The sequence below is a fragment of the Lissotriton helveticus genome, chromosome 5_1 (assembly GCF_964261635.1).
Source record: "Lissotriton helveticus chromosome 5_1, aLisHel1.1, whole genome shotgun sequence".
Classification (NCBI taxonomy): Eukaryota; Metazoa; Chordata; class Amphibia; order Caudata; family Salamandridae; genus Lissotriton; species Lissotriton helveticus.
Window position 1 is genome coordinate 202,677,451 of NC_136065.1, and position 21,708 is coordinate 202,699,158.

General features: G+C 44.3%; 1 protein-coding gene across 1 annotated transcript in view; it reads right to left on the reverse strand.

Annotated features, from left to right (window-relative positions):
- TMEM268 (transmembrane protein 268) overlaps nt 1-21,210 on the reverse strand; it is a 158,391-nt gene extending 137,181 nt beyond the window's left edge. Inside the window, exon 1 of the mRNA XM_078640848.1 lies at nt 20,480-21,210. Coding sequence (XP_078496974.1) covers nt 20,480-20,606 — 127 coding nt within the window. The 5' untranslated portion in view covers nt 20,607-21,210. The remainder of the gene's footprint in view (nt 1-20,479) is intronic.
- Between the last annotated feature and the right edge of the window lie 498 nt (nt 21,211-21,708).

A 21,708-nucleotide genomic window follows, 5' to 3' on the forward strand; every position in this document is an offset into this window, starting at 1 on the left:
TTTGAAAGGGATGCAAGCAATTCCAAATGTATATTTTGTATGTGGAAGAAATGCCTATGTGAAGCTACCAGATAATTGGTATGGATCATGCTATCTGGCTGTTGTCTTCCCTAAAATATATCATGTTGAGAATTTAGAAACGACAAAGAAAGAAATACCAACTAGGTGGAAGAGAGGGCTGGGTGCAGCAGAAGTAGTTGGAGATGTACTCGGTGCTGCATTCCCTTTCTTAGGACTGATATTGAATGACATTAAGATTAGGAGGTTAGCTACAGTCGTAGATAGGCTGTCTGCCAGTACTGCTAGATCATTGATGCTGATAGAAGGTGAGATGCAATCGATTAGAGCAATGGTTCTTCAGAACCGACTTGCTTTAGACGTTCTGTTGGCTAAAGAGGGAGGAGTCTGTAAGGCTTTGAAGGTCCAGGAGTGCTGCACTTACATTCCAGACAATTCAAAACCTCTAGAGAAGTATATACGAAACATCACTGCCATACACTACGAAATTGAGGATCTGACAAAGATAAATGTGTGGGAAAAAGTAGGTCATGGAATGGGTAAAGTTGGAAGTTGGTTTGCCAACTTAGGAAAAGGTATCGTTTGGTACATACTGAAACCCATCATCATAATTGTGATTTGTGTAATCACTTTGTGGGGATTGGTGCGTTTGTATCAGTGGTATAGAGCAAATAGGTTACAGAGAACTATGAGGAAACAGGAGGAAAAGTTGACAGCGATGCAGGACACCCAATACAGGAGTCTAAAGGCATTAGAGACAATGAAAAGAGGTGGCACTGCCACGACTTCACTTTGAAGGGTTCTACATTTTGTGATGGTGTCTTGATGGTGATGACCCCTGAAGGTCATCAAAGGGGGGATTGAGAGAGCACAAGTCTGAAAAATGTATAAGTGCACCATATTTACAAGCACGTAGTTAGTTTAAACATGCTTTTGCACACGAGTGTTTTATATTTAGAAGTGAAATACACAGAGTGTCTTATATTCAGTAGTGAAATGTATAAAATGTTTAAGTAGAGTAACAATAATCATAACTGTGTGAGATTAATGTAGAAATGTTGGAATGAATATGAAAACCTCATGTTCTCATGTTAAAGGAATCATGTTAGAGTTGAATAGAACTCTAAAAATCCAGTATATTGTGTAGGCCTTAGGGCAATTCACAGCAAATCTAAACGTGCTGCTAAAATAATGTGAGATGGAGTTAATCTGGTTCTTCCACAAATGTATTATCGAATTAAGTTTAAAATATATGCTTTATAGATGTGTTATTTTGGAAACGTATGCTAGTTAAGAATGTTGCTGTTTAAATCAAGTTAATGTTTTAAGAGTGCAGGGACCTGCTTCATGTAAATCAAGTAGGCCTGAACTGATAATGTCATATCGTTTGAACTGCCATGTGCTCGTTAGGGAAGAAGTCGAGAGGTGTCCAGCACCGAGCTTTGAGTGTGTTTTACAACCTAAAGATATGGTGGAGTCTGGAATTTGAGGCCCACTGCAGGACGAACTGTATGCAGGTGCGAGGGTCTTAATCAGCTCGAATAAAAGGGACTTTGTTCAGTGGCGCTTGGCGCAGGCCTGTAGGAGTTTCCAGGAATTTCAGGGGGTATCAGCGCACTGGAGAAGAAGCCTGGGAACCAAGGTCAACTATAACGAGGGTCTTGAAGAGTACCATCATGGAGTTTACCGCGCAAAGATGTACCACGTGAGGGGCGTCCCAAGGGGCGTTTCTTTTGGAAATGTGATTTGGTATTAGGGAAAGCGACCCGGGAGGAGGGCAGAGCAGATGATTTTTGGGAGCCTAAGGAAGCGGATGGGTAGGCAGATAGGCTGATCAGGAGAGACCCATTATCAGAGAAGAGACAAAGAGAAGTGCGTGATCTTCTTAGGAAGTCACCACGGCTGACACCTAGAGGGGTAAAGATCTTGTTAAGTAGGGATGTCACTTAGTGTAGTGTAGGGACAGACTAACCTGAATTTTTCTTTTCTGTAATGACTTTGAGGTTGCAACTTGTATCCATTTTGGCAACGCTTATGTTGTTGGAGGTTGTACTCATTATTCTGTTTTTCAGACTCAGACTATTCAAAAAGTTCATGTTCATAGTGATACCAATTTATCTTCTGAATCTCATTTTGAGAAGTTTGTATCTTCAGTTATCTTTGACTTTATATTAAATCTTTGAAACTTAAAATTTGGTCAGTGGTCATTTAGAGTGGTGTAAGTTCTTAAATTGATTGACCTATTGTTAGATTACCTTTTACTCAATGACAGGTACCAACGATTCAGTCGACATAGTTTGGGATTTGGTAAGGTAACTAGTAACCAGTAATCCCACGTTAACAGTACCACAGACTGTCACTACGCATCCCATGGGACTTCTTTTGGCCACATAAGGCACAGCACCCTGCAACAAGGCTAGGGCAAAGGATATGGTGCAGCGGTGAATGCTGCCGACTGGTGAGCTGGGGATCCGTGTTTGAGCCTGCTTTCAAGCTCAACATCCTGTGATGATTGACTAGGTGCGCTATGTAAATAAAACCGTTTGTAAAGTTTAAACAAGCACTTACAATGCAATAGGTCTAGCATTTACACGAGTTTAAGCTATTGGCATTGTAAATGACAATGCCTTTTATTTACGTTGTAAAAACGAAAACAGAACTAAAAGGCATTGTTATTTGCAATGTTATTAGCTCAAACTCACGTAAATGCGAGACCTATTGCATTGCAAATGCTTGTTTTATTCTCCGTTTAAGCAGTAGACGTTACCCATGTTCTGCACAGCCCTCAGGCATTCTTGCGGCCTGGTCGACGTGAAAGAAAACTACATACATGATCATTTTAACATATTCCCTGCACACGCTCATTTAATGTAGCAGCAGAAGACATGGATGAACAGGACACCGAGGCTAAACGGGCAACTCAGCGTGCCCATAAAATCTTCATTGTCTAACATAGAAAATTGTCTCCTTTCTCCGCCAATGGCAAGCCGTCCCTAGGGCAAGGCAGAGTGCAAGGGTGGGGGAGGGAGGAGGTGCTACGGAGCCAAGCCTACTTACTCTCCGCAAACAAAGCCTGAAACCATGACCTTCACAACACATGCAGAGCCAGCGCGCGCAGATCAGACAGGAGCTGGGAACAGACAGGGATCCTTTCTCTAACCACACCACACGTGTGTCGTATACAGGCCCAGTTGGCTGATTTGCTGAGATCCCTTCAAAACATGTATTTCCCATGAAGGAAGCGCTCGTATAGTATTAACATTGAGAAAGCCACTAGGTTACAGAATTGTACTACAGATTCGACTATTCGCGTTTTTAAAGTTACAAAGTACTTTGAATAATAATCAGGGATTTATCTGCCCAGAATAGAAGTCATTTCTTTCGGGGGCATCTGCATTCCTTTGCAGCACGTGTTTAGAGGTAATGTTACTACAAATCTGCCTTTTGGTGTGACCCTGTTTTAGCACCTCAACAGAACAAGTACAACAGCTCGTGGCCACTAAATGCATCGTTGCCAAGACAACATTTTGCAGTTATTGAGATTATCCCGAGTCCACCAGTGAACAACTGAAACAAGCATTGGCATAGCCAATAGGTCTCGCCTTTGGGACGTTATAAGTGTTTGGAAGAAGTGAAGAGGTGACAGGCTGGTGCCTCTGTAAGGCAGGCCTGACATAGGACCGCCCCTCTTCCAGCCCTCCAGACAACACTGTCTACAGGCTTACCTGTCTACACTGCTACTTTGGAATCGATGTCTAGTCAGATACCCGGGCTTGGGGGAGGGAGGGTTGCAGCTGAGCGTTGAGACACTTAGGTAGACCCGTGTGCATCCTTTGAACAATCCAGGTGTCCGTCCATGCACCAACAACCATGTATTCATTAAACCATCCTGTTAATCACTTATTTAATCATTTTTGCATTTATTTAACCACCCCTGCACCAGCATTATCTACCTAAGCATCCATTACCCATCCATGCATCAATTGAAAGTTGAGAACATTCGTACAGCCCGTGTTTAATTTCTGTTGTTTTGCTGTTTTCCGCTATGAAATATACATCAAAGGAGCTGTGCGAGGTCTCAGTTGTATCAGTCTGCGAACACTTCAGTCCAAGGCTGAGGGGCATTGGCGGTGGCCTGTGGCTCCCTGTAATGGTGGTGCTGCATGCTACCGATCAGAACTGAGGTGATTGGTCGGGCTAGGGTGGGCATTCATCGGGGCTGGTGAGATCTCTCGTAGAATGGCAAGGCAGGCAGACACTGAGGTGGGGTGGGGGCAGGGCTGTTGAGAAGTTAGAATATTTTTAGTTTCCTTGTCGGGGGGGGGGGGGGGGGGGGAGGTAGTTAGAAAGGATTAAACACATTGTGCCTTCAGCGTACTGTCTGCAGGGCCCAGTTATGTGTGCATTGCAGGCATAAGGTTTCAAAACACAGCACATCTCAGGGAAACTCTTTTGGTTTTCTTGAGTTAAAAATAAAAGTTTCACTTTTAGTACATGTCTCATATTAGCTTAAGGCCGCCTGACAGCTCGGAGCCGAGCAGGATGCGGGCTTCTCCCAAGGATGGTGGGAGATTTAAATGTGTGCAAGAGGAGGGTGGGGGGAGAAAAATAGAGAACACCGTGAGATGGGCCGGGTGAGGGTGTAGAGTGAAGAGAACCATAGTGGTAAGGTGTAGAGGTGAAGGTGAAGGGAGGTGCTAAGGGACTGCAGTAGAGGTGAGTACAGACGGTAATATTGACATTAGGTCGGAGCGCTTATGGGGACGGATAGTCAAGCATGTGGCAAGTGAAAGGAGGGTTGGGTAAGAAGGATGGCACGAGAGAGGAGCAGGGTGGGTGATGCGGGTATAGATGTGGGCAGCTTCTTTTCTATACTTACATTTTGGAATCTTAGAAATCTTAGATCCGGCCAGAGGGGGAGTGTAGGGGTTCTCTGCCAGGATCCCGCAGTACTGGCTTCGATGCGTGTCCACTGGGAGGGTACCCGAGGAGTTTTTTAGAAGATGAGCCACTGTGGATGCCACTTGCATTGTAAGGAGGGGCTGGGACTGAGTCAGTCAGAGGTGCGGCGTGGCATCGAGTTGAAAGGCTATGTATTGTACACTGTGTTTTACCAAGTTGACCTAGCCGTCTAAAAGTTGAAAGGCCATATGTTGTAAACAATCTTTGACCCAGCCGTATTTGCGATTTACAGACAAACAGAAAAAGGCTGCAAAGCACAAGAAACAAATTATAATAAATAAACACAAATAAAATGAAAAACAAGCATTGGAAATGCAATAGGTCTCGCATTAGAAAAGTTGTAGCTATTGGTCTTGTAAATGAAAAATTGTATTTATGTGTTGGTTTTTAAAATAGCTAAATTGATAGATTTGTCATTTACAATGCCAATAGTTATAACTTTAGCGAATGTGACACCTATAGCATTTGTAATGCAACATGATTTGTATTTACGTAACTTAGATGGCAGCTCTGGTCGTTAGGCCACATCTGTGGTTTACCTGCAGCACAGAGTACTACTACATTAAGTGGTGTGACAAGCAGAAGTAAAAGAACTCCAGTTTCATTCTAGCCATTTCACAAGAAGCTAATTAAGGCTGATATACAAACCACATGATTTAGTTAAGTGTGGAAAAGTAAATTTTGCCATGTTGTATGTGCCTACGTGTTCCCCATCTTATGCTATATGTGCATGATCGATATGCATGTATTCCCTTCTGATCGATTAAAGATGCAATTACAGTTGTGTCCATCTCTAGTATGCCAGTTTCCAGTCTTCGTGAAAGCAACGAATATTAGGCCTATGTAATCCTACGTTGCCACGTTTTACAGTGTGCACGTTAATTCGTTGAATTGTCCCCGTTTCTAGGCCTCAAAAGGGCCTGGACTCAGATTCAGCTCCTGTCTCCTGAACCCTCTCCGAGGAGCGATACAGCCCCCACCTGTATCCCTGACCCTTCACTTACTTTCTTGCCACGCAGTGCCCGGCTCGGCCTGGCTCTGCCTCCCAGTCTGCCAAGAGTATGTTATGTTTCTAGTTCAGTCCAACCCTCCTTCTCTGCATTCCTAAGCTACTGAATCGCATCAATAGTTTCCGTCATGGTCTAGCCTTTATGTCTCCATGTAAGAGAAATACTGTATTCATATTCATAGAATATTCCTCGCACATGCAATACATTTAGAATAATGCATGCACCAGTCTTAAATGTCTGTTAGCCTTTACCCTGATAACTTTTGGATTCTATCAACATGTTCTCTAAACATCAGATACTAGATATGCCTGGGTACATGTCGCTCTGACACTCCAGACTTTAGTCTCCTCTTCTAGGGCAGAAGTCATAGCCCCCAGTTCTCCCTGGTAACACGTCATTGCCAGTTTGCGCGCACCACTAGGTTAAAGGTCCCAGCTGCTCAGGTAGCCCCCTCCATGTTTCCGCCCCTTTTATGACATATCCTGTTACGTTTGCATCACATGTCTATGTATACGCCCTGTACACACCTCTTGTTACACCCACTTTATGCCTTATCTTTCGCGACTGCTACAAACTCCGCCTACTGCTACGCCTACTGTATTGAATGCAATGTAATTGTTTTTGGTATATATATATTAATGCACTGTTATTAAAAGCCAGCCAATTCCCAGATCCTGCCCCCGGCAGCTGCCATCCTATTCCCATGCAGGCTGTCCTGTTCCTGTCCTTTTATGCCTGATTAAAGCCTGTATACTTCAGCTACCTCGAATCTTGACTCTTATTTATTGAGCTATCTGTTATTAGAGTATCCTGAAAAATAGAACCGGTAATTAATTATTTATTTACCACATAAGCACAGCAGAAGTTGCCATCAACAACTGACGCAGATGATCGACAGGCTTATTACAGAAACATGTCTTCACATTACGGTGTCAATCCCACCGAAAGGTCTTGTACATAGTACCTGGGGGAAGCACACACCATACTATGGCTGGTTTCGGACAAATGTAATTTGCCAGCAATCTGCCAAGGTTATCAATGTGACAGCACTCTTCATAAGAGCAGGCTGGCTACACGTGCCCTGGTTAATTTTACCGTTAACATCATGGCCGTTTTCAAAACTATAATTCAACATAAAATCAGAAATGTCACTCGAGACCTTGCCACACATTTGGCCAGTCTGCACTTCTTTCGCTCGAGCCATAGTGTTAGGCTTGTTTACTAGCCAAGAAAATGCTCTTACGTATAACTCACAAGTGCTAGCTTTTTGCCTCATTTATGTATTTTCCAAAACATTAGTAAGAAAAAACATACTACCTGTACCTTTCACAAGTACAGTTACTGAAACCTAGAAACAATCCAGACAATAGCAGGAAATTAAGAAAAACGCCCTGGCCATTTGATGTTAAAACAAGCATTTACAATGCAATGGTTTCGCCTTTGGAAAAGTTAGAGCTATTGGCATTGTAAATGACAACATTTGTATTTATGTGTTGGTTTTGAAAACAGATAAATAAATGGCATTGTCATTTACATTGCCAATAGCTGGCTATTCTGAACAAACCATTGTTATCCGGCCTGGCACTGAAACGAAAACAACTCCCAGAATACCTTAAATAGCTAAATGAAACCTCAGAAGTAGAAACATTATGTCCTGACTACACGAGAGAGGCTGCAATTGTAACTGCGAGGGCCAAATACCACTGAACTGGGAAGAAGACGGTGTACAACTAGAGTGGAGGAATAACAACCTCGTACACTACTGCATACCACTGTGCTTTGGATCCAGGAACACCACAGGCCCAGGTTTGGACGCTACTTCAGAAATGCCACAGCACAGAAAGAATAACATTACCTAATGTACTTGCGTAATGTAGTTGGTGCTCATGTAAAGCACTCCAATACCTACTTTTGCGTTATTTAAAACTGCCCAGAAATAGAAGCGGGGTTGAAGTCCTGGCAACGTGTTACAAATGCAGTTCATTAAAAAACTTTTTTCTTGTTATTGAGGCCGCAGAAACAGCCAGTCTCGAGGAGCAGCGTCAAGCATGGGGAGTAACTGTGACGGTGAGTACGCTGTATTCTGGGTTAGTTCTTTAGATGCTTACCGTGCCGCGAGAGCGGGGACGGGGCTTCATGATAGGAGAATAAAGACTCTGCAATGGACAGAGGCTGGTAATCTATAAGAGCGGCATACGTGGCATTGTGTGAGGAGTTGGGCACGAGGTGAGACATACCCTCCTATCTGAAATGAAAGAAGAGGTAAAATGACCGTGCCTCCAGGAATGAAGAGAGATGGAGGCAGACCGTGCTATCAGTAATGAAGGAAGAGAGACCCTGCTACCTCTAATGAAGGAAGAGAGACCCTGCTACCTCTAATGAAGGGAGAGGGAGACAGACACCGCTACCACTACCCCTCACGATAGAAGAGAGAGGCAGGCATCACTTACGAAGGAGGTGGAATGCAGAATCTTTTACAGCATACGAAAACGAAGGAGGGCGATGAAGACCCTGCTATTAATAATAAAGGAATTGGGGACCCACCCCACTAATGTTAACCTGCAATACAGGTCAGTAATTACATATTCATCTTCTGCGGGTCATAACATTGAGCCCTGCAAGGCCAACTCCGATTCCTATGCTTCGGAGGTGGGTACAATGAGCACCACTGAATTGGGCAGTAGTAACACCTGTTGTTTACAGCATCTAGAAACAACAGCATTGAAACTTTATGTAAGAAGTTATCATTGCTAATAAAAGATGAGGAGGGCCTTCTACCACTGACACAAGAACAGGAAACAGGAAAATAAAAAAAAACGGAAAACTGACCCACTGACTATTGGGCAGGATGCAGGCCACACTACACTACAGACAGGAAGTCAAGCACAGCCTGCTCCAATAATGAAAGATGGAATAAGACGGAAACACCAGCGATGGACAGAGGAAGTAAGGCCACCCTGGTGGTCCATAATGTTATAACATGGTCTGCTACGAACCATAATGTACACTGTGTTCTTTCTTAGAAGCCCAAACTCATTCAGTGAGCTCTTGCTTTCCCCTCCCCTCTCCGCTTAAGGGTCATTGTGCACAACCATCTAATCTGCGTGTGAATTAGCAGCCTCATATGCTGCAACAAATAAACTGAAATACTATGGTAGAATGTACGCCATAGAAATAGGTCTAACATAACATAAACGTGCAGTGACTGACTCTCGGGAATGTATCAGCTCACTGCACACTTCTCGATGTGTACATGTCGTTTTTATTTTCAACATTATCATATGCACCCGGGGGTATGAATTCACTTTATCGACCTTGTCATTAGAGATGGGCGTACAAATCATTGCATGCGGTGTATTTATCCACTCAACAAGCCTTCTTTCTTCAGCTCTTTCTTGTTGCTCTGACCAACAATGAGTTATGTTAAACAGGGGCCGACAATGTCACGGACCATCGCGATTAAACAAAAACATTAAAAAATAAATTTCCCAAAAATACTCTATACGTGCTTTTATCCGAATTGCATCAGAGATACATATCAGGTGTACATTGAACAAAGGGGTTGAATCAAGAACTGCACGTGAATGTGGCTTAACGGCGAGAGCGGCGACTTTGACGCTGGGAAACCGGGTTCGAGTCTGGCGGGAGGCTCAAACATCCTGTGATTCTGGGCAAATCTCCCCGAGCCTAAAAACGAATGTGTCCGTCTGTAACGTATCTGGTGCTCACGTAAAGCGCTCTGATACTTTCGGGTCGAGTTCACGCTATATAAAAAACATAAATCGAACATTCTGAGGTTTAAAATAAAAACTCTTTTCTCAAGCCCACTCGTGAGTTAACATGGTGCGTAGGGAACGTTTCATGTTCCTTCTTCGTAACTTGGGCGGGGGGGTGGGGGATGTTATGACTTCAATTTATTTGGGAAGAGATGAGGAAAGAGCTGATGACCCCCTACAGGGAACAGTTTGGTGCTGTAATTGTTCCAATTGCCTTTACAAAGTGCTTACTGCCCCTGACGAAGCGCGTGATTGGATGACTTCAATTTATTTGGGAAGAGATGAGGAAAGAGCTGATGACCCCCTACAGGGAACAGTTTGGTGCTGTAATTGTTCCAATTGCCTTTACAAAGTGCTTACTGCCCCTGACGAAGCGCGTGATTGGTTCTCGCACAGGATCGATTAGCACGTCGGGTGATCCGCCTCTTTCTAAACGACCATTTTCTCCCATCTGCAGATGTAACCGTTTCTTCAGGAAGTGCTCCATTCACGAAGGCGCTAACGTATCTGGTGCTCACGTAAAGCGCTCTGATACTTTCGGGTCGAGTTCACGCTATATAAAAAACATAAATCGAACATTCTGAGGTTTAAAATAAAAACTCTTTTCTCAAGCCCACTCGTGAGTTAACATGGTGCGTAGGGAACGTTTCATGTTCCTTCTTCGTAACTTGGGCGGGGGGGTGGGGGATGTTATGACTTCAATTTATTTGGGAAGAGATGAGGAAAGAGCTGATGACCCCCTACAGGGAACAGTTTGGTGCTGTAATTGTTCCAATTGCCTTTACAAAGTGCTTACTGCCCCTGACGAAGCGCGTGATTGGTTCTCGCACAGGATCGATTAGCACGTCGGGTGATCCGCCTCTTTCTAAACGACCATTTTCTCCCATCTGCAGATGTAACCGTTTCTTCAGGAAGTGCTCCATTCACGAAGGCGCCGTCCCAGCAGGAGTGTCGGCTCAGGACAAAGGGCGCCCAAAGGCAGACAGATAAGCGCCATTTACCGTTAAGCACTGCGAATTAACTGTTCCTGGTCCAAACAAGCACCTACGAGGACAGGGGGGGGGGGCGGGAGATGACACGAACGGCGGGAGAGGACACGGACGGGGGGAGGGAGACGGGAAACGTGCACAGGACAGCGAGGGGAGGGGGGACGGCGGGAGGAGGGACACGGAGGAAGGCAGGACAGCAGCAAGCACGGCCCGGCCGGACCAGATTCGGGGGCGTTCCCGGCTGACGTCGCGTGACGTCAGCAAAAGCCAAAGAATCTCGGGAACGCCCCCGAATCTGGTCCGGCATTGACGGACAGGCCCCTCGTCCAATGGCTAGGCTCCATTTATGGAGCCAGCCAATGAATGACGAGGGCCGACCCAAAGCCACACTACAGTTCTCATAAGATTTCTCCTGCGCAAAAGCTGCTTGCGCAGCTTTTTGCAGTCGAAACCTAAAAAGGCTGATTGGTTAACGAAAATGACCAAGCAAAACTCACCCGTCCCTTTCAGAGAGCTACCTTCGACCTCGTCTTATTTTTAGGTGCTTTATGTTGCACACAGCATCACATGACATGATGCAACTGCTAGAATGAAAACTGCCTCTTGAAATCAGAAGCACGCTAAAGGGGGAAACAGTAGTGAAAGGACACGTGCTCGGTGTGTAAAATTTATTTAGGACTCGATGCGTATATATATATTTTTTTAAAATCACAACATCTGTGCTTAATTCTCAGTTGTTTACATACAAAAAAGGAGCAAAACTGAGTGAAGTTGGGCTTCAATACTACACATTTTCAGTTACTTGGAAATTTTTGAATATGTAAAAATATAAGCCAGCTTGCCATTCCCTCTTCCCCGCCACCACGTATGTTATGAAAACTGAGACTGGTATAAAAAATCGGAGCATTCAGTGGAGGCTGGTAGGGGACAGGGGGTGGGGGGTGGGAGGGTGCTAGGAAAACAAGACAGAGGGAAGGAAGAGAAGGGGAGGGGGGAGGAGAAAAGCGACACGGCGGGCAGGGGAGGGGGCGGAGCGGGGAGAGCCAAAATTACAGAAATGCAGCTTTCCAAAAGCAATAGACAAAGTGCTGCAGAACTGGAAGCTGCCGGAGCCGCACTCAATGCACATTAGGACTGGAAGGAGAAAAGCGTAACTTCTCACGAGCCCAGTTACTTTCACAGAAAAATCGGAACATTCAGTGGAGGCTGGTAGGGGACAGGGGGGTGGGTGCTAGGAAAACAAGACGGAGGGAAGGCAGAGAAGGGGAGGGGGGAGGAGAAATGCGACACGGCGGGCAGGGGAGGGGGCGGAGCGGGGAGAACGGCGATGAGGGTGTAAAGCAGCAGGGGCCTTTGAAGTGAAGCTAAGCTTCACTTCAAAGGTGTGGGAGGAGTGCTGCTGGGGAACAGATGGCGATTTGATGATGTGCACGAGCATTTTAGGTCAATGCGCTTGCGCATTGACCTAAAAGCGCACGGGCACAGCATCAAATCGCCAGTCAATCGCCAGTCTAGGTAAAGCTTATTTAAGCCCCTATAGTCTCACTCTGCTCAATGCGCATGCGCATTGAGAGGCGAGACCTAATAACCAAGTGATGGCATGGAAGACCAGCCTGGGAGTTGTGTGCGTGCGTGTGACACGGCTGTCAAAGTGAAAGTGATCGCGGGCTGGAAGGGTGCCCGCGAGCGATGCACTTAATGAGCCATGACGGAAGTGCGCGTAACCGCAAGCTCTAGGCCACACTGGTAGCATTTTCTGAAGCCCTTACTAAAAGTCTCCGCCAGAGCAGCACATGCGCTGGCTCAGGCGAGACCTAAAAAGGATGCTGCGGCACAGACATGCTGGATTAAAGATGTTTTACTTCACACAATGAAGAAGCGTTTGCTTTACTGAGAGACATGATGCACTAAAACAATCTGATGTCAATGCTGAAAAAGGGAGTGTTGTACGGAGAGTTGATATCCAAGACAGTACCTGCCATTGTTCACTTTAGAGGGCCCTCCTGCTTCATTATAATATAAATTAAATATAAAGTTGTTCACATACGTAAACAGCTAAACTTGGGTACAGACCACTCACTCCCTCACAAAATAGTTACCGTCCAGACCAGAAAGACAGAAACCCACATACAGGCTGCCGTAAATATTTTAGTAACGAATACCATGATTATAGCGCTTTGAACAAATACAAGTACTAACTAGCCAAGAGTACCTGTCTGCCACTGGGAACAGCCAGTAGTCTCCCACTAATAGTACTGCACCGTTTCTAAAACCTGCAGGCACGTTTCCTACCAAAATGAAGTTAAATACAGGTACTCTGTACCTGCTCAAGTAAAGCTCTCCATGAACCACATATGCCCTTTCAAATTGGGGTGAGTAAAGTTAAAGTCTTGCTCAAATTCCTAGAACACAGCCCAGTCACATCATGTCAGGGTGCAACAGGGACGATTACAATGGACCGTTTAAAACATGGACATTTTATTGACAATGAAGAATTGACTATATAGAAATAGTAACCTATTCTAGACGCACTACAAATCCAAAAGTCAAGAGAAACATTTAGAACTACCAAGTTACATTTTTCCAAACCTATGTATGCGGGACGAAGCATACGATTGTTTTTAGAAACAGAAGAGCTTAAAACGCCAAATTGAAGGCTCTACTTTCACCATCATGTCCAATTCATTCCAGTGAGCTTAAAAGGGAGCTCTGGTAGTAAACCCGAGGAGCTCTCCTCCACCTTCTCAGTGGACTTAAAAATTACAAGCATCCAACAGCAGCCCCAAACTGTCAGGTGGGGCCAGGGGGCAGTGAGTTGGAAGGTTGCAGCGAAGTTCCATCACAAACGGTGTGACGGTGGGAGCTGGCCATCCGCAGCCCCACACAGCGTCGTTGGCAAAACTAGAGGAGGCTCAGCCCCGCCTCCACGGAGTGGTGGTGCAGAACCGGACAGTTCAGCCTTGCAGAGGGGTAGGTGGTCAGTCCGGGGCATCCCAGGCCACCACCGCACACCAGTCGGCATCTCCTCTCAACAACCAAGAGTTGCAAAACGCACTCACCGAACTAGTAGTGGCCCAGGCGGTGGTGCCGCCCTGTGACAGGGTAGCAGGAGAGGGACCTTCCAGGCGGGAGCCACTGAGGTCGGAGCGGGGAGGGCGGGGCATCTGGGGTTACACGCGCTTGGCAAAGGTACTGACCGGGTGGCTCTCGATGGATCTTGCCAAATAGGATAGGGGGCGCAGTGTGATTGAAACCTTAAGGGAAAGCCAGCAGCACCAGCAGCAATCCGGTTTACACGTATCACTAGAATATTCCAGCTGCCTAGTGTGTAAATTCCCTAAGGCAAATAAGGACACGTAGTTCATCCAGTAAAAAGTAGGAATGTCGGCACTCTCTTCTCAGCTATCTCACCCCCCTGACGGAAGGTGCGGCATGCAGCAACTAAATGCTTTGTCGGGTAACTTGCATACTCTGGAACGTCTTAGCCAATGACTAGCTGGTATGTGTTTTGTCAGCCAATCACAATCCACAAAATGCAAGCCTTCTGTTGTTGCAACCAATTAATAATTGACAAGAGGTCAATCAGCCAATCTGGTAAGAAGAGTATCTCCATCCATTCTAAGGTAATCTCACTTTCCCCCTGTTAACAGAAAATGTTTCCACTTACCTGATTGGTTGTGACAAGAAGGGCTCACGCTTTCACCCAGCTCGCCAATATTGCGGGACAAAAGACATCTAGTAAAAGGAGTAAGGGGAAATGAAAATTGTTCTAAAATAATGCGCTACCTGGGTAATTCTGGACTGTGGTCTCCAGAGTTTGGCATTGCATAAACAGCAATATGAAGCCATTTTCGGTCAAATGCTGTTGTATTAACTTGCACGCATTTAAAACTACAAGTTAAATAGAGTCTTTGAACTTTATGCTCGACATGTGAGCAGGGAATACAGCAATCTGAACACAAGCTATTCTGGGTATTGGACCCTAAAGTATATTTGGGGACGTCCAAGAGAATCCGTGAAGCCTACAATTAAGGTACTATTGGAAGAAACAAACGCGCGCGCCAAAAGAGGAGGAGGCAACAGGGGAAGGGGAAGAGAGATGGGGGCCTGCGCCTGTTTCCCTTGCGGGAGCGAGCTTTGAAACCATCTGTTAATTACAAACAGATGGTTTTCAAAGCTCGCTCCCGGAAGGGAATCACCAAACGTGCACACGTTGCCATTGAAAGCAATGCAACGCGTGCACGTTTTGCCTGCAAAGCTGAGGCGATTACTAAAGGTCTTTTTCCTATGCAGCGCATGTGCGTTGCGTAGGCAAGACCTAAAAAACTATCAAAACAGCAGTGGTCTGGAATGGGTGGGGGGCTGCAGAGCAGTGTTGTGGGAGGAGTGAGGAGTGAGGAGTGAGGAGGAGGCACAAGAGAAAAAGCAATGGCAAGCAAATTATGTGACCGAAGTTTCACTACACAAGAGAACAGTTAACAGCAAAGAGGCTGGCCAACTGAAAAAAGAGTTCTCTCTAAGTATAAATAAATTGAACAGTAAGAACACATGTAAGAGGAGCAGTTCTCAAAGGAGGATACAAAATTCCACACGGAGGGACTACTAAGTGTATTCACCAATGAAAAACCAGCATTTCTAAAGGACAGCAAGAGGAACCAAAGAAAAAGATGGGTGTTTTTTCAAGCCTACAGTCCAGATAAAGCATTTCTCAAAGAGACAGCACAAGCGCTGCCTAGATGAGACCTAAAATACTAGAGATATACGAACATAGAAAGTCTTATATATCCAGCAACTGAAAAGAGTCATAGTCCGATTGATCACTTTGGAATGCTCTCCCAGAACCAGTTGTAACTAAACAAACTTTTATTGAACTATTTGATCCAAGATATTGCAAGCCACCAAGAAGTTCCATGCCCTTATAGAGGAACGAGGCCAAAGGCCGAGTACCTTTATAAGGTTATTGAACTCCGAGGTGACTTGCAATATCCTTTTCATGTACGCCAGGGGTTACTTTGTTCAATTTAATACATGATCACACCATCACCTTTACCACAAACCACTTAAATCCTTCCTGCGTAGCTCTTTCATATGAAAGAGAGAGCTTCTTTGCAAACGTGGAAAATCAAAATCAAAATCAAATATTTAGTGCAAAATAAAACACATTAAAAAAGCTTTAATAATATTTGTTGCAAAAGATAATAGAATCAGTTTAATGTTTTTTTTATAGGCGCAGTATTTTAGAATATTTCGAAACAATAGAAAGATTATAACTTTTCTATAATTACTTCAGGATTGCAAAAAAAAAAGTTGCCCATAAATATTTCCTTTCTACTCGTGACTACACAGAAAAATAAAGAAATAAAAGCCACAGTTCATCCCTGCTTTAAACAGCTGCTTCAATTATGCTTTTAACCTGGCCTGCGTTTCTCCGTGGCTGCTGGCTCTGGCAGCAGCCATTGTCATGTCAGAACTCAACTCTAATAAGTTATAATAGTTGACTTATGATTTAAATTTATTATAAACTGCAACTGGGTGCGTGACAAGTTGCCAATTGCAAAGAAAACAAGGACAGGATGTTATGGTGGGATTGCAGAATACCATGTACTATAAAACTATATTCTTTGGAAGCATTCTAAAATTAGTCCCAACAAGAGCTTATGGTCACACATCCGAGCAAAAAAATACATATTAGCATTAGCACAGCTGAATTCACTCAGCCGTTCATTTCTGTAATCTGTATCATGACATAACCTTTTTTTAACTCAGAGGACTCATCTGTGAATAAGTTGTAGTTGGATGGAATATGATTGCTCACATTAAATGTATAATATCAAGAACTTTCCCCAGTTAGAATACAAATCAAACATTAAGGGCCTTATTACGAGATTGGCAGCTGGGTTACTCCATCACAAACGTGACAGATATCCCATCCGCCATATTATGAGTTGCATTATATCCAATGGAATATAATGGAACTCGGAATACGGCGGGTGGGATATCTGTCACATTTGTGATGGAGTAACCTGACCGCCAAACTGGTAATCAGGCCATACGTGGAGCTCAGAGAGGCTCTCTAAAAGGGACAAGGACAACCCAATGTAGTCTCTAGAAGCCTCTCAAAAAACCTCACAGACTGATTGCAGAAGTTACAAAATTCTGCTGCAGAAACGTCTAAACCTGGCTTCTGGAATCGCTTGTGAACTAATGGTAGCTTTCCAGCACCCTGAAAGTAGCTCTCCTGTGTGCAGCCCAGTGAACCAAATAAGAAGCGTTTGCTTATTTGAATTGACATATGCATACCATATTTGAAAAGGGTGTGTTTGAAATGGCAATGCATATATTTTCAGAATTCATATGTGGATATTTGGAGGGAAACAGCTGAATTTCCAAAACATATTTAAAGTTGATATTTGAGAGATAAAAATCAAACAATGTTGGGGAGACTATTATATCACTTTGGAGCTCGTGGCATTGCAGCTATGGCTTTTATGCATTACCCATGACGAGCCATTCCACATCGATAAAGCACTTTTTACATTACTGCTGGCAACCGTGACTGAAGCACGGAGGCGATCGCTGCTAGTAATCTTGCATATGGGGACCATTTATGCAAGCTTGTCTGATGTGGCTACTACTACATGCCTAATAATATTAGCAGCTTGGAAGGATTATCCTGGAACACGAGAAGCTCTGATCACAGAAAAAGGTTGGAGATCCCTGGTCTGAACCACTAGAAAGCCACCATGGAAATTAGCATGAAAACTTTTCACTGGCTTCCAGTGGATTCAAGCTCAAACTCAGAATCTTTTGCATAATCCATAATAACTACTGAAAAAGAGACCAGGTTTATTCCAAAATGGAGCCCCACAGTACACCCTGGCCAGAAACCTCTGCATCGGGCAACCTGCATCTGAGCCACCAACAGTGATTGGTTGAAGTACATTATAAAGTATGGGAACTGTGATGCAGCATGCAAGGGGGGCAGGGTGAGTGACCGTGGGGGCGTGATCAAAAAACGAAATATACAAAAACTTTTTTCAGTCTTTCACCTTCAGGTAACTACATATAAAATAAAGCCCAGCTTAAATGAAAGTTATGTTAATGAATGGGAAATGCACTAGTGTACATTATGAAACCTCTATTAGTTAATGCACTGCACCAGAGAGCCACACAATTGAATCCTATTGGTAAAGTGAAGGATAGTGACTTGTGTATGTTTAGTGTTACTGGGTCCCAGTCTGTGATGGAAAGCACTGTGAACATGTAAATAATTATGGCATGACGCACCATATAAGATAGGCTGCTACAAAATGACCAAAAGGGATTAGGATAAAAAGCTAGAGCTTGCAAAACATACCCAGATTGTACGTAGAGCAATTTTTTGCATAACTGTCTTTTAAAAGCACACACTTCACAGCTTAGATAGTAGCTCTCTTACAATACCTCACAAAAGAATTAATATGTGTCATGAGAAAGCATTTTTTTATAACTGTCTTTTAAAAACACACACTACACAGCTCAGCAAGTAACTTCCTTGCAATACATCTCAAAAAGAATACATCTGAGTTATCAGGAAGGTTCAAGTGATTCCATCAATTAAAGCCAATACCGTTTTCAAACATCCTTTACATTTGCAGATTGACCAGCTGTGTACATCTGCATTTCTTTCAGGCAAGCTGTCAGCAGGCTCCCTGGCAAGAAGGCTTGTTTAGCTGTCTGCCCCGGAAAACAGCAGTTACAGCGCTGGTGATACCACGCGGGTAGATAACAACGCGGACATTATATCGTCCGCATTGTTACCACACATGGCATTACATCACAAGTTGTTTCAACGACTTGCACTAGATGGCGCGCAACACCAGGGAATGTGTTGGATTTTAAATCCAATACATTTCCTGCTGTTGTGCTAACTGGAGTAGGAATAGTAATTTATACTAGTCCTAAATCTAGCGTGCCATCTAGCGCAAGTCGTAGAAACCACCTGCGATGTAAAGCCATGCGTGGTAACAACGCGGACGATGTAACGTCTGCGTTGTAACCTACTGCGGGGTAATAGATGGAGTAGTAACGTCATACATTCGTCTCTCCCTAGCCTCGGTTTCACAGCGCAGGAGACTCCCTTCCTTACACTCCAGTGGGAAAATTTCCACTGTCGGAATTAACAGATACTGGGGTAGATGTATCAAGATTCCATTTTGCGATTTCTAAATAGCGATTTTTAAGGAATCGCCATTTAGAAATCACAAACTGGAATGTATGTAGAAACTTTTTCTTTTTTAGCGATTTCTTAGTCTTCCTTATTTGCGAATTCGCATTTTGCGAATTCGCAATTAAGGAATAATTTCCCATGCATTCCTATGGGCCAGGAGGCCCATAGGAATGATTGTGAAGTATTTCTTAATTTGCAAATCGCAATTTGCGAATTCGTAAATTAAGAATAATTTCAAGGGTGCAGGGGTGTCTCAAAGACACCCTGCTGCACCCCTGAAATATACATGTGTTTGCATATGGCGCACATACATGCCCTGTGGGCATGTATGTGCGTCACATGCCACCTTCACAAATGCCAAATAGGGCATTTTTAAATGAAATCGCAAATTACCACCAACTACAAGTTGGTGGTAATTTGCGATTTCTTAACACAAATTCGCAATTTCTAAAAGCCACATACATCGCATTTAAGGAATCGCAAAATTTGCGATTCCTTAAATGCTTAAGCAAAATAAGGAATCGCAAATGTTTGCAATTCCTAATTTTGCGATTTTTTGTTACATTTCATTTCGGCTTTTGCGAATCACAAAAGGCTTGATACATCTACCCCACTGTTTCTTTTCATGAATCTGTGTTATACAATATACTATATAAAAGAGAGGCGGACTAAGGATCTCATGGTTATTGTTTGTGCCTTTAAATATCTTTACAAATATACAAATACAATTGGGCCAGGATGGCAGGTCAGTGAGTCTAAGTTCTAGCTTAACAAGCATGCCAGAGACCAGGCCTGCCCGTAAAGATAGGTGGCATCGATGGAGCAGTCCAGCGCCGTGGGTGCTGGATGCTGTTTTTATGCCAGCTGATGCTGCTTTGAGTTAAAACCGTGGTCTCGGCTCTTTCCTGAACCTTGGTGGTTTGACTAGTCTCAAGGCTGGTACAGGATCATCCAAGGGTGCATGGCTTGTGTCTGTACATTCTCCATGTGCCTCTTCAAACCCACCTCCTGTTGCTGAAGCGTAGTAAAGGGTAATCTTAAATTCCAATAAACAAAGTACGGAGAGGCAACCCAAAAGGAAATACTAGTATTCTACAATTGTGATTCCACAGAAAGAGATCAGAAGTCTTGGGTGTCTCTGTTGCTACTTTTAATTTTCAAAATGTTGAGGTATAAAATCTACTCACGCATTCTAAAGTTTCTCATCACAAAGTGCTTGGGGTCTCATTCTGAAGCTGATGGGGTCACCCATTACCCAAATAGACTTGTAAAAGATGCTCAGGATTTTACGATGGGGTGGCCATGCCTATCTCAGGACAAAGTTGGGGTGGCTTTTTCTGAATATTCAGTGATTTATAGATTGGAATCTTGGGTAGGCCTGCATAGGCGAGGTGGCATTATTCTAGGAGGACAGGTGATGTCTACTTGATTGAATGGATCTGGAAATACATCTTCCTGAGCAGACCACTCAGGTTGAACCTCAGAGTATTCTCACTATACCTTGCAGACACTCACCTTTCACCCAGCGGATGGACTCTTTATGGTCAGGCCCACTGCTGAAGGAAACGGAACAGGAGAACAAGTCTTCCTTGCAGACTTCAGAATTGCTGGCCATCCTGCTGGCCTCAGCAGACTCGAGCATCTTCCTTGAGGATGTTTGGCATAGGGCAGAATCACACAGATATGTCCCTTGCTGTCACCGGGGCCACACCAACGTAGACTCACATGGCTATCTCATCCGCCTTCACAAGGGCTTAGTACCATTAACTAACTCTTGGAGCTATCTCAGGTGCCTTCACTGCAATTCAACAACATATACCACCCAAAGAGATATCTCACCCACAGCCACGAGAAACACTATCACACAAGAGACTTCTACACTGATCCCCCACCGAGAAACACTGGCACACAGGAGACGTGTGCACTGATTTCCCACTGAAAAACACTAGCACACAGGAGATATGTACACTGATCTCCCACTGAAAAACACCAGCACACAGGAGACGTGTACACTAATCTCCCACTGAAAAACACCAGCACATAGGCGACGTCTACACTGATCTTCCACCAAGAAACACTGGCACACAGGAGACGTCTACACTGATCTTCCACCAAGAAACACAGGCACACAGGAGACGTCTACACTGATCTTCCACCAAGAAACACTGGCACACAGGAGACGTCTACACTGATCTTCCACCAAGAAACACTGGCACACAGGAGACGTCTACACTAATCTTCCACCAAGAAACACCGGCACACAGGAGACGTCTACACTGATCTTTCCAGCAAGAAACACTGGCACACAGGAGACGTCTACACTGATCTTTCCAGCAAGAAACACTGGCACACAGGAGACGTCTACACTGATCTTCCACCCAGAAACACTAGCACACAGGAGACGTCTACACTGATCTTCCACCAAGAAACACTAGCACACAGGAGACGTCTACACTGATCTTTCCACCAAGAAACACTGGCACACAGGAGACGTCTACACTAATCTGTCCACCAAGAAACACTGGCACACAGGAGACATCTACACTGATCTTTCCACCAAGAAACACTGGCACACAGGAGACATCTACACTGATCTTCCACCAAGAAACACTGGCACACAGGAGACGTCTACACTGATCTTCCACCCAGAAATACTAGCAACACAGGAGACGTCTACACTGATCTTCCACCAAGAAACACTGGCACACAGGAGACGTGTACACTAATCTCACTCGCTACCCAAA